The 14,353-nt window shown below is 41.7% G+C and overlaps 1 protein-coding gene across 1 annotated transcript in view; it reads right to left on the bottom strand.

The window, feature by feature from the left end:
- Positions 1-2,382: 2,382 nt before the first annotated feature.
- Positions 2,383-14,353, bottom strand: part of CDC5L (cell division cycle 5 like) — a 46,748-nt gene continuing 34,777 nt past the window's right edge. Inside the window, exons 15-16 of the mRNA XM_007061711.4 lie at positions 6,387-6,599; positions 2,383-2,880 (exon numbers count right to left, since the gene is read on the bottom strand). Of these exons, the coding sequence (XP_007061773.1) occupies positions 2,776-2,880; positions 6,387-6,599 (318 nt within the window). The 3' untranslated portion in view covers positions 2,383-2,775. The remainder of the gene's footprint in view (positions 2,881-6,386; positions 6,600-14,353) is intronic.

The following is a 14,353-nucleotide window of genomic DNA, read 5'->3' as shown; positions in this document are numbered from 1 at the left end:
TACAAGACTGATCCTTATTTTCTTTATTCTTTAAAGACACTTTCTCTGATGCAGTTAAAAACAAAACACACACACACAAAAGTAAAGAAAATAATTTGAGCTGTGTTAATACTTATGATGAGATCCCCACTCTAATGAATCTGTTATTGAAGAAAGAAAGATTTTGAAGGGCTGCTAATCCTCTCATCAATAATCAGTGGAGTCAGATACGGACTCTTGATGCCTTTCCAAATTGCCCAATCCACCTGTGAAAATGATGGCCACTGCTGATGCTTTAAACAGAAATCTGCACACCTAAGATCTTCATGCTGCCCTCCAAGGTTCTTCCCATAACGGCTGCAATGTAATGGGCATGCTGTAATCAAGTAAATGTAGGATTTAAAATTACAGTAGAACCTCCGAGTTATGAACTGACCAGTCAACCACATACCTCATCGGGAAACGGAAGGAGGCAATCACAGGAAGCAGCAGAGACAAAACAAAACAAAAAAGCACATACAGTACAGCACTATGTTAAATGTAAATGACTAAAAAAATTAAGGGAAAGTTTAAAGAAAGATTTGACAAGGTTCAGAAACTGTTTCTGTGCTCGTTTCATTTAAATTAAGATGGTTAAAAGCAGCATTTTTCTTCTGCATAGTAAAGTTTCAAAGCTGTATTAAGTCAACGTTCAGTTGTAAACTTTTGAAAGAACAACCCTAACGTTTTGTTCAGAGTTACAAACATTTCAGTGTTATGAACAACCTCCATTCCCGAGGTGTTTGTAATTCTGAAGTTCTACTGTATACACATTAGCACAGAGAACCTGCATGATCACACAGCAGTCTAATGGGGCTTTTCAGTGCTATCAATTAAATTTAAAAAGTCAGCTGTTTGTGGAGTACATGAATAAAAGAGCAAACAACTGTTTTTAAATCAGCAGGTGTAGATAACTTGCATCCAAGACTTTTAAAAGAGCTGGCTGAGGGGCTCCCTGGACCGTTAATATTGATGTTCAATAAGGCTTGGAACACCAGGGAAGTTCCAGAAGTTGGAAGAAAGATAATGCTGTGCAAATAGTTAAAAAGGGTAAAGACGAGGACCTGAGTAATTACAGGCCTCTCACTCTGATACAGATCTCAGGTGAGATGATGGAGCACCTTTTACAGGAATTCGATTAATAAAGAATTAAAGGAGGATAATATAATTAATGACAATCAATGCGCGTTTATGGAAAATAGGTTCTGTCTAATCGGATAGCTTTTTTTGATGAGATTACCTGAAGCAGAAAAAAAAAGGGAAAAGGAACAAGGGATGTAGTTAAAAAATGTTAGAAAACAATATGAAAGTAACACTAAAAAACCCACGGGCATATACATAATAGTAAAACCAAAATCTTTATCATCTCAGATTAGCCAGAACAACAAAGAGAAAAAGATTTGGGATGGGATTCTGAGAAGTTGCTTGGTGTGTTAGGAACATAAGTCCCACCCTTATGATTTATAGGGAGAGTGTTAAGGTCAGAAGGTTAGTAGCGCAAAAACAGAGGGTGCGATTCTGTGCTGAGCGTCTAAGAGGCGCAGTACAAAACTCGCCGCCCAGGAGGAGGAGGGCTAAAGTGGTTTCAGTAGTCCTGTCCAGGATCTCCATAGCACTGTGTGCTGTGACCACGGCCCAGTTATACCCTCCTGTCCTCAACATGCAATCTATAGCTGGGCTTGTGAGGGGGCCTTACAAAGCAGCCTGTGGCTGCCTTCCTCAGGTTCTTCCCTAGCTGGATCGAGTGCTTTTAGTACCCCTTTATGCTACTCCGGCCCTTTCACCCAGTTTATGGGGCCAAAATGTGGGTTAGGCTCTCATCCAATAATTTAATTGTCAGCTAAACCAAGAGGAGAGATACCATTACAGTAGGAATTTCAGAAGTGCTCAGAGCTGGCCTAATTCCGTTCCCCCTGAATTCAGAGGTAAAATTCCCATTGGTGTTGATGGGAGCAGCTAGACTAATGCTGAGTGCTTTTGAAAAAAAACACCCTATTCCTCAGTGGGAAAGGTAAAGCTAACTTTAGTTCTTCAATCCTTTTATGTATTCATATGATCACTGGATATCCAGATGTTAAAAAAGAGCATTGAGTGACAGATGCATAAAATAATTGGGAGTCTTTACTTTTAGCTGGCTTGCCTGCAATAGCAGGGAACTGGACTGGATAACCCAGGAGGTCCCTTCCAATCCTATGTATATGTCCCCTACTTATACTACACATATGCCCTTACCAATAACATAGCTCTTAATTGTTTGACAGTAAAGTAAAAGAAAGGCTCTCTCATTAGCATGAAACAGATATTTCCTTTTCTTTTCTTTTTCTCAAGATTCCATTCCAAGTGAGAGACAAACATTTCTTTTTATATATTTCTTTACATTCCAGGTTTATTTAAGAGACATTATTCACAAGCACATATACTGCAGGTATATGTTTGGTAGATCTTAAGAACGGTAAGACACTAGGAGCATGAATCAGCAATAACCCTAGCAAACAACAACATGGCTAAAAAAATCCCAGTGTGATTTCTTCTTTTAATATCAAAGTCCTGGACGTTTAAATCCAAATCTCCAATACTGAACCACGCCGTTCACACCTAGAACATTTGGTACAATGACAGTCCATTTACAAAAAACACAAGATGCAAAGAGTTGCAAATTTACCTACGCTTGATTTCTGACACATGGATGGCAAGATGCAGGAGAAGTATCCGTGCATTTGAAAAATGTGACATCGAACAACCAAGTAATTTTGTGCTTCAATATTTTGATTGAAAAGTCTCCTTATCCAGCATAAAGTCTGCGAATCTCTGCTGGAGCTCCTTCTCTCGCTCTTGCTGCCGCTGCACGTCTTCTTTTAGACACTAATAGGAAAACAAAATGTAACAACTGGTTAGTTCTCCACAATTTACACTATATCACACTGAGTTAGCATGGGTTGTATTTTTCCTTGAGACCAAAGAGTGTTGTCTGAGATAGAAATGCTATTTGATTGGTTTAGAAACACAGGAATTGCTATCCTGGATCAGAGCTGTGGTCCATCTAGTCCAGTGTCCTGTCTCAGAGTGGCCAGTCCCAGCTGCTGCAGCGGAAGTGCAAGTAGCCTTACGCAGGTATGGGAAGATGTGCTCCCCACATTAGGTCTCCTCCTAATCCCTGGTTAAATTACTTTAAAATCCCATGTCTTAGATTTAATGTCTCTTCCAAAATCTGTTTGTATTAGTTCTATTTAGCTTTTTAACTCTTGCCAAGTTTTTGGCCTCAATGACATCCTGTGCCAAAGGAGTTCCTCAGTTCAGTTACATTGCATGAAAAAGGATTTTTCATTTTATTGCCTTTGCCAGTTATAACTAGAGCCGACCGGAGGATGACGACAATTTTATTTTGCGGCAACTTTCAAGGTTACAAAGTTTGCTTTCACTCCGCACTGGAGCAAGTTCAGAGTGATCAGGCTTTGTGTACACTTAAAATGCTACGCCGCTCTAGCCCTTCAGTGGAGGCACTCACTCGTGACGGGAGGGCTTCTCCCATCGCTGTAATTAATCCACCTCCCCAAGAGGCAGTAGATAGGTGGACAGAAGAATTCTTCTATTGACCTAGGGGTAGGGGTCGGGGCTATACTGGGAGTTAGATCAGCATAGCTACATCCCTCAAGGGCGTGGATTTTTTCACACACCTGAGAGACGTAGCAACACTGATGTAAATTTTCAGTGTAGATCAGCCCTGGGGTGAAAAACAGCTCTGAATCAGGCACAGCAGGGTCTTCCGCATCCCAGACCGTGCCAGAACCACTAAGCTATAGAGATTGCCCGTCTCTCTCTAAAGCTTCATCAAAACTGATACGTCTCCACAAAACCATTTTGGCTTTGACAAAATAGCAGATTCCTGACTTATTAGCTCTTGTATTAACCTAATGACACAATTTTAAAGACCAGCCATTCTTATTCTGATTAACAAAAACTCTTCACAATTTTCCTGTGTGCACTATTAATTACAGTTTCCAACTCAAATGATAATTTATTACCAGTGGCTCCCAACCTATTGGCATACGACATTGGTTTACCTGATTAAGATCCTGGCTGTAATGTCTCATGGCTGCCATCTCCCATTTGGTTGTGTACACTGCAGTCCACAATGAAAGCGGAGCTGCTGCAAACTCTAGCACATGCTACTGCCTAGAGCAGCGTTTCTAAAATGCGGCCACCGTGGCTGCATGTGGCCACTAGCGGATTTTTTTGCAGCCATGACAGCTTCTAAAGCAGGGGCAGGGACTGGGAGTGGGGAGCAAAGCAGCAGCCCCTCCCTGCAGTGCCCAGCTGTTGCTCCTGAATAGCTGTTACCAAGGGCAGTGAGATGTGCTGCCTTGGTATTTACACTGGCACCGCCAGCAGGGATCAGCGCCCGGCATGGTGCTGCCTCCTTGGAGACGAGTGGGGCCAATACGCTTGGCACCGGAGGCGGATCTTGTCAGTGGAGGCGGCTGCAGTGTTCGCTGGCCAGGGCATGTGGAGCCTGGGACTCCATAGGGGGCCAGTGAGTCCCTGACCCACCTTCCCTGGGGAGGGAAGAGTTGGTGGCTGGACTCTGAGGCCACCAAAAATTTGTTGTGAGAACCCCTGCACTAGAGTGTTCACAACTGAATGACTATGACCAGCTTTGGGTTCAGAGCAGATTCATTCAAGGAGGGGCACATAGAGCACTAGTCACCTGACCTACTAATATATGTAACAATATCTCTCTTAGAAATCAAAATCTGGCCATTTAAGAGCAGCAGAAAAATAATATACTTAAATATACTAATAATATACTAAAAAATAATGATACTTTTGAACCACAGGGCATACACTGTTCAATAAAACGGTGATGCATTTAGGACGGCAAGGCAGTGTACTCCAAAGATTTTGGATAAATAATATGGGAAAAAGTGCAGGGAGTTGGCAGTTTCTTACATGAAATTCCCTACATAGGCATGTAAATACATCCAGTTCTCGTAAATTGCCTTAAGTGAGACTGCTGATGATACTTAACAAAACAGGGACAATTAGTGAACAATCAGCACCAGCTTTTTAAAGCATGCTGTAGAAAAGTAACTGCACAGAAGGGTGATGTATGGGTGATGTTCCACATTTCCTTCCCCCGAATGACTTCCGGATAGTTTGCTTTGTTGTAAAATAAAAAGAAGGTCTTTCTAATTGCCAACACTGCACACACAGCTTGGTACCTGAAAATGAAAGTGGCTTCTTCCCGCTTCATATATCTTCTCCTACCATAAGCACTTGGAATTAAACCTAACTGTAATTTTTTTTTTTTTTAAAATACAAGAGGGAGCAGAGAATACAGCTGCTGTTCTGTAGTCACCTTGACCAGCTCAGATCCTATATGAAGCCCATATCTTCTTATCCCTATTTCTCATTTTTCCAGTTATACGCATAAGAAATCAGATATTAATTTGAAAACAATGCATTAGATACACTATCAATTTAAGTCATTCAATAGTTTAGTTTTTGAAACAGACCAGTGATGCTGGATGCCAACGTTGAAAAAAATCCCAATACAGAGTTATCATACATTAATTTGCCTCTGTAAATGAGTATCTACATTCCAGATAGCTCCATGACCTTGGTGCTTTTAAACGACACACAAATGTGAAGGTCAAGTGTCTTCAACCTCTTATACAAATATCCTCTCTTTTCAAACTGCTAAAGTTATGCTGCTTGTCGTAAGCATGTCTTTTCATGTGAAAACAACCTTATCCAAACTGGACCTTTTTCATTGTGTAGAAATAGGTGAGGAAAGCAGGAACCTAATTTCCTAGGATGTTATACTACACAGTAATATGCTCATCCTGATATGGTTCCTCTACCACTTTTTCTTATTTAAACATGACCATAGCCTTATTACTCTTTGTTAAGACTAACATATAAAGAGATAACAGGCCTATCTACAGCTGGCGTAAACGGTCATAGATCCCATTGACTTCAGCAATGGATCTATCTCAATATATTAGAAGAGTCAACTAAAAATAACTAGGTAACATAACTTCTGCTAAATCAAACAGTTTGTGTTGTATGAGATTAAAAAACCAAAACACAATAAAATAAACAAGGGTAGGAAGAAGCAACAATAAAAAGATCAGCCTCAGCTTTAACATGGCTCAGGATCTCAGATACTACAGTGATGGGAAACAGTGTAAGAACCTGGATAGTTACACAGAACAAAAGAACTTGACATTAATTTAAAAAAATGCATTATTAAAAAATTAATGTAGCCAACGAGCAGCAACAGCCCATGCAAATTTAACACTGTTAAACAAACTTCTCTGTTTCTGTGCTCCTAGACGATCCACTGAAGTGGTGTTTAGGAATCCTACCTCCAGTCTCCTGGGAATAGCAGCGTCTTCATGTTTCTTTAACTCCTCAAAAGTACGTAACTCCAGGTAAGCCTGTTCAATCTGGTCCCACAAATCATTTAACTGTTTCATGAGCCCCATTGCCCGAGACTGGTAACCACCAAGCAAAATCTTCATCTTCTTTTCCATCTTGGCAGCCCTCTTAGCTTCTGTTGTCATGTGACCTCTGTTTATCTGTAGAGAAGAAACCAATATGTGTATTATTCATGCAGAACAATGCTAAATCTTTTTATTTCTGAAGTGCACTGTAGGATAAGTACCTTCTATAGTGCAACAACCCAGGACAGACGAGACATTATTGTACTAAAACCTCAAAGCAAGGAGCAGATTTTCCTACTGTAACAACCCCTCGAAAACAGAAGCATCATTACAGTCTATCAGAGTACAGCTTTAGACAAAGATTATTAAAAGCATTGTGCTGAGTGGGCAGCAAGGCCACTATACATGCGTATCATGGCTACATACCAACTTCCAAGGGAATAGATGGGAGAGAAATCCCTACCCCTGCTATAGAAAATAAAATAAAGGAGTTTAATATTTTCCTCTTTTAAAATATTACATACTTTACCTGCAAAGGCAGCCAAAACCTTCAATCTGACTCCCCTTACCTCCCTACCCCCACTATGCCCCATTTAACTTGCTCTTTTGCATTAAAAAAACTGAATGAAGAGCCTTAGAGCAACTCCCAGTTCATATTTCTGTAATAAAAGCACAGTTAAAAAACCACAGTTGCCCCTGCAAGAACACCACCACCCTGCTGTGGTGCTTTTCATCTGTGGATCTCAAAGCAGTGTAGAAAAGTGGGAAAGTAACATTCTCCCCTATTTACAGATAAGAAAAGAGACAGAAAATGATTTGTCCAAGATCACCCAGCAGGTCAGTGGCAGAGCAGGAACAGAACTCAAATCTCCTAATTCGCAATCCAGGGCCACATGCAGCTAATAGGGCAGGGAAATAGTAAAAGGGTGGTACCAACACACGGGGCGACTGGTACATCAGAAAGAAGTGGTGATCTCTCTTTGAAGCATCATTTTGGTGAGTGCCAACAGCGGGGCTCTGGGTCATGAGAAGTGTAAATGGGGAGAAAGAGTTTAAATATTGTAACCCCCCCTAAATATATGAAAGCAGAAGAGAAGAGACTGTTTATACCCATTTTCCCTATGCTTTCATTTCCTCTTTGTTTAGTGGAAAGATATCCTGCCTAATCCCCTGCCCAAACTGGACTTTAAAGCTATTCTAATGAAATTTTATATTCTAACAGCAGGCACAACCACACCCCCCGCTCCAGTTGTGGCTCAATGATGCACTAAAACGAGAGAAACAAATCTGCACCATGGTAGAGGCCTGCTAGTTACCAGAATTGGATTCTTATTCCTGGGGTCTTGCAGTGAGCACTTTACATTGCTCCATGGTAACGCCTTGCCCCAGGAGAGTCCTGCCCAGGCCTCTAAGCTATTCGGACGGTAGCCACAGTTCAGAATTAGGGTTTCCAAATGACAAATGCTAATGAAAAAGATGAAATCCAAACACCTGCCACCTAGGACATTATATATGCAGAGGAGCAAGCACAGTAATGACAACTTTTACCATTGGAAATGAAAGGGATCATAACCTGTCACGTATTGTGAGATATATGTCTGCCAGCCACAGATAGTGCTGAGAGAAAGAGAGGCACCTTGCTTATCTGGGCAATATTAATTGGACTGTCAAAGTTTTGAAGGTTTGTTAATGCTTACACTCCTAGCCCAGCTCCAACTGATAGTATCAAAGAAATGCTCTGTGTTGAATCAGCAATCTATTAGCACTATGAAATATCACTGAACAGAGTCTGGGAGAGGTGTAGCATTTCACATCTCCATTTACGGACATATGGATTTACTTGTTTTAGGCTGTTTTCATGGAATACGTCTTTTTGCAGAAAGCGTTGTGCAAACAATTCTAAATTTAATAAAGGGTAAAAGTCCATCTTCTCAAAATTTGGCTTCCCAGTACTAACGGTGCATCAAACAGTGCAGGAGATGGGAATAAATGATTCTTTTAAGCTGGCAACGCGATCTGTAACTGCTAAATTACAAGTTCCCAACTCAAGCAGCAGTAGTCAGTGTGGTCTATTTTCTTTTAGAAATCAAGTGCTGTGTTGGTAAATATCACAAAGTCACGATTAACTCCGATTAACAAAAATGCAGAACACTGCATTGCTTTGCACTAAGTCTACCCTCTGTTCTCCCAGTGCATGATGCAGTTTATTGTGTATGAAGACTGTAAGCACACTGGGCAAGGACCATTTTTCTAAGCGTTCCGTAGTGTGTCAAATATACTCAAATAGACACCTACATCCACACCAATCAATCACAACCATTATAGTCACATGATACACGTTAGGACAAAGCAGATATTAATGCCAACTCCTGTAGAACTCAACTTATTAACGAGTTTTACTCTAGAACTAAACGTGCGAATTAGAGCCTTTAACATACCAGTATTTTAATAGGCAAAATACAGAAAAACAAGGGGATTGTAAGAGTCGGAAACTGTTAATGGGACAAGGGAGAGAGATTTACACTTCTGAGCTGCCTGGCTTGCTGGTAGGGGTTAGACTGAACTGGACTGTGGCTCTTTCCCATGTATGGTCAGGGTATCAAGAGCAGCAGTTTTCAAACTTTTTCAGCTGAGCCCCCACTTTGAGTTACAATTTTTAGTTGCACTCTCCTCCCCCAATCCAGACAAAAACAGACACAATACCTGCCCCTCCTCACGTACCATGGTCTCTGGGGGTAGAGCCTGCGCTGGGCACGGAGGCTGCTGGGAGCAGAAATCAGCACAGCCACTGCAGATGCTGACACTAACCCACAGGTTGGGTGACCCACTGAGGTGAGTCAGGGGGTAGAGGGAGCTCCCTCCCCAAGCTGCCTGGCATCAACACTTGCCCACCCACCCCAGGGGGCACACCCCCTGGTTTGAAAACCTCTGATCAAGAGTATATGAAGAGGTGCTCCTTTCTCAACATTTGTAAAGATCTAAAGGAAAAAAAAAATCACATAAATAAAGAAATGAGTCCCTAATCTTCCTGAGGTTACTTTATGACTAAAAAACTATGTAAACTTTAAATGTGCAGATGGTTAAATATATTATTACTTCATCAACAAATACAGCGACATAATAAATGGATCATTTTTCTGATTACTACTACTGAAAAACAAGTCTGCAATAATTTATGCTTGGATGCCACAGCATGGATAGATGCATAGGTAGGCAGAGAACTCTGATATAATGAAACTCTACTTATAGCAAAGGAGAAGAGAGTACCACATTGTTTCATTGTATTGCAGTGCACAAAAGCAAACCTCCACTTACTATGAAGTTGCTCACAGGAAGAGGCTGGAAATGACTTCACTATAAGAGAGGAGGATTGTATAGCAGAACCAAGTGTATAATCTGTGCTTTATATAACTTCCCACTAAAATGCTGAAGACCACAGTCTCAGCAATGACAGCCATAGCTGGCCCCGCACAAACAAATCCTCCTAATTCTAACACTTGATAAAGGCTGAAGTTGACAAAGGGCCCAGGGTACAAAGTAAAAAAGGGATTCAAGTGAGATTCTTACTGAAAATACAAGTTAGATCTCAGTCACCCATAATCCAATACTTTGAGATCTTCAGAAGGTCAGAATTGAACTCATAGTCTCCACTTCCTTCTGGATACAGATTCTCATTCTCACCTACATATAGATTCTCAAGCTGCCATTTATCGCATGCTTTTCTGCACTGCTTCCTGCTTATCTAGGTAATCATAGACACTCCTCCCCCCCCCCCCCCACTGTAATATCTGGTGCCTCCTAAATATTTAAAAACAGAAACAATATATATTCCTTCCTTCCTAGCCTGTAACCAAGAAACTGGAACATTCCTCACCTTTCCCTCTTCCACCCAAACTAGAAGACTTAAGGACCTTGTGGATGGGTCAGGGACGAGGGGGTGTGTGTGCGTCTCAACATTTTGTAACAAATTCTATATATCAAAAATTGCTGACTGCTGCATTAATGCCAAGAACTGCATATAATTTTAGTTCAAGCTTCATAAAATGTGTTAAGGCTCAGATACCTGGCTCAAATTCAAAGCTGTTGAAGAGAGGTGTGTTTAAATGCATTTTTTCCTTAAAACTGATAAATGGATTTCAGTAAAGTCTGACAACTGTTTTCCTCGTGAAAATAACAGGAAAATTAAAAACACTTGAAGGATTTCTCTGTTTAGTTACTTATTTCCTACTGCTTCTGGGCCAATTTTGGTCATGCTGCCTGATGCACCCACTATCCTGGAACAGAACAATGTGCACACACATGGGCAAAGTGATGCAATATCATTGGATCAGGGCAAAACCTTTGTATATCTTAAAAAGACACAGGAACCTTCCCTTTCCAGCCCCTGTGTACTATATTTCTCTCTACAGATGTGCAGTGGATCCTTTGATAGCAAACCTGGAGCCACCTACAAAAGCAGTTATCAGGGAGGCCTTCAGCTGCGATCACTAAATATCAATATTCAACCTTTCCCTCTACCCCAAACTCCTGGCGCATGGTTCAGGGAAGGAGAGACCAGGGGTCAGTTCTGTGTGACGAAGGTAGGGAATGGGAGGGTATCTAGAATTAGTATGTGTTAGGGAAATGGAGATTTCATGTAAAAGTAGGAGGAGGGAAAATTGCTATGTGCTCCAGACAGGGCTGCAATCATATATTCCTATTCCTTTAATAGATTCCAAGGCCAGAAGGGACCATTGTGATCATCTAGTCTAACCTCCCGTATATCACAAGCCATAGAACTTCCCCAAAATAACTCCTAGAGCGTATCTTTTAGAAAAACATTCAATCTTGATTTAAAAATGGTCAGTGACGGACACAACTTGCTTGATAACTCTGGAGAATCAGGGTGTCACCACAAAGCTCTACCAGTATGAAGCACCTATAACCCTGTACCACATGACACTGGAACATGAGTTAAATTACACCGATATTTCAAATGGACCCACGTGGACCAAGACCTCCAGCATCTCAGGGTCCTCTGCTGCTGGGAGCTCTTTCCATGCCAGTGTCAGCAGTCAGTTGTTTCGGCTGTAGACCAAACAAAAGGTCACAAGAATTTATTTTTTTAAAATAAAGTGGTTTTTTTCCCACATTCCTCGTATTCACAGATGACTGTGCCATTTTTTTCTGCAATAAATCAGTTTTGAGCAAAGGCCAAGTATGGAAAGTTTCAGTCCAATATATGAAAACTTCATGAAATGATTGGGAAAGAGGGGGGGTTATGCAACCTTAGGTTTCTGTGCCAATTCCCACTTTAACAAAACAAAGCAGAGTCCAAGGATTTCTTGACTGGACGTACGCTGCGCAAGGATGAGGGGAAGGATAGTCTTGTGGTTAAGGTACAGGACTGGGACTGAGGAGTTCTGGATTCATTTCTCACCTCCTCCATACACTCCGTGTCTGACCTTAGGCAACTCGCCAATAGCTCCAGGCCTCAGTTCCTCATCATCTTTCCTTCAAGCATCTTTTTGTCTGTTTTGCCTATTCAGATTGCAAGCTCTTGGGTAGGGCCCATCTCTCACTACCTTGCTAGCATAATGGGGCCCTAATCTCAACCGAAGACTCTAGGGCAGTGGTGGGCAACCTGCGGCCCGTCAGGGTAATCCGCTGGTGGGGTGCGAGACAATTTGTTTACACTGACCGTCCGCAGGCACTGCCACCCGCAGCTCCCAGTAGCCACAGTTCGCCATTCCTGGCCAATGGGAGCTGCGGGAAGCGGTGCAGGCTGGCCACCATCTCCCGCAGCTCCCACTGCATGGGAACAGCGAACCGCGGCCACTAGGAGCTGCGGGCAGCCGTGCCTGTAGACAGTCAATGTAAACAAACTGTCTCGCCAGCAGATTACCCTGACAGGCTGCGTGCGGGCCACGTGCCGCAGGTTGCCCACCACTGCTCTAAGGTCTACTGTAATAAAACAATAATGGTTTTAAATAACCAATTAAATTGATTTTCTTTAATTGTTCGGGGTAGGCTTTTGCTGCCTCTTCATTGGCAGATGCAGCTTCACCAGTCGTCTGCACATTTTTGAGGTTGAAGCGGTTCCTAAAACTGTTAAGCCAACCTTGGCTGGCTTTGAATTCCTTCTCATCAGAAGGCTGTCCCTCTTCGGCGAGAGGCTTGAACAGCGCATAGAGGCTAAGAGCCTTGTCTCGCAACGTGTTGCCATCGATAGGCACACATTTACAGTTCACGTCTTCCAGCCATAAGTTTAATGCCTTTTCAGTCTTCACTAAAGTCTTATCACACATCTGGCTCGTCACCTTAGCAGTTATTGGAGCACTTGATGCCACAGCTTGACGAATTTCTCTCTCTCGAATCTTGATGGCACGGATGCTAGATTCATTGCAGCCATATTTATGCACCATGTTGGAGACCAACATACCGTCTCTCAATAAGTCCAACACAGCCAGTTTTTCCTCCAGCATTGGAACAGATCGCTGTTTCTTCGGTTGAGCACCAGATGAAGTAGTTAGCTTGCGTTTAGGGGCCATGTTTTATGAAAAATACGTACAGTATCTTTAAACACTAGAATCACACTCAGCGCGGGGAGATGCTCACTATGAGAGGCACGTGGGAACTGAGACCAACTGAGGGAACAGCAGATTCACATCTCCCATCTCATGCTCGCTCCGGGGCATATGCTCATTGAGTGGAACGGTGGGCGGAATCGCCCGCACTATTTACAGGTATCTTGTTATTTTTCGCCGAGCGCATATAGTTGAATTTGTGTAAGTTAAATGCGCGTATGATGTGACTCACCTGTACTGTATTCAATAAAGGCATTGAGTTTGACATCTCTCAAAAATTATGTAAAGTGAGATTTCAACCTGATTTACTCAGGCATCTTGATTTTTCATAGAAAAATTACTCAATAAAAATCCAATCAAGTGAGGTATTACTGTATATAATTATATCCCAGAACTGAAAACAGACCAGATGTGCATAACTCAAATGAGAAAAGGCCAGTTAACATTTTAGAATCATAGAATCATAGAATATCAGGGTTGGAAGGGACCTCAGGAGGTCATCTAGTCCAACCCCCTGCTCAAAGCAGGACCAATCCCCAATCAAATGCGTATGATGCATTTTATGCTCCTATTTAATCCAACAATCAGGAGGCCTAAGGGTGAACCACTATTTTTCACTTTATTATATAGATTACATGCCACTACTGTTTATTAACACTTGTAGCAGTCTGTCTCCTGAACAGTTTGGCCAAGATCACAACTAATAACTCAGCAGCAGTCTATGAGTGAAATATGTTGCTGGAGGTGGGGATTCTTATGAGCCTCCTTCAAGTTTCATAATACATTTTGATAGGATTTTTTTTTTAAATAAAGCCAATACAAGATTTATATAATGTTACACCCTTAACAATATGGTCCCCTGGCTGTTACCAACACACAAGCTCATAACTTTCTCTGAAAATGGTGACCCAACTGGCTAAATAATGGATTTATTTTATAAACAGAAAAAATTTGTAGGAGCCAGATCTAAGTTAATTAGCAATCTTTATAAACACTAGATTCATTTAGCTCACATCTCCTTTTAACATCCCTATTTGGATATTACCTGCTATAACTGCAGTACACTGAATAAGCCAACCCATCATAATGGTTGATCCCAATAAAGATAAACCTAGAGAAGTGTGATTTTAATAAAGAGGTGTTGCCTTGGATTCTCTCTCTCTTTTTTAAACTTTCTTGAAATCTTTCCCCTCTTTAGTATTTAAATTCTCTCATTCTCCCCACAGCTCAATACCATACTGTAGGCCAGCAGTTCTCAATCAGGGGTCTGTGGCCTCCTGGAGGTCTGCAAGCCCTTCCAGGGGGTCCATGGAGCCCCACCAC

The sequence above is a fragment of the Chelonia mydas genome, chromosome 3 (genome assembly GCF_015237465.2).
Source record: "Chelonia mydas isolate rCheMyd1 chromosome 3, rCheMyd1.pri.v2, whole genome shotgun sequence".
NCBI classification, from domain to species: Eukaryota; Metazoa; Chordata; order Testudines; family Cheloniidae; genus Chelonia; species Chelonia mydas.
The sequence above is the reverse complement of the archived record's forward strand: the minus strand, read 5'-3'. Positions and strand labels throughout refer to the sequence as shown.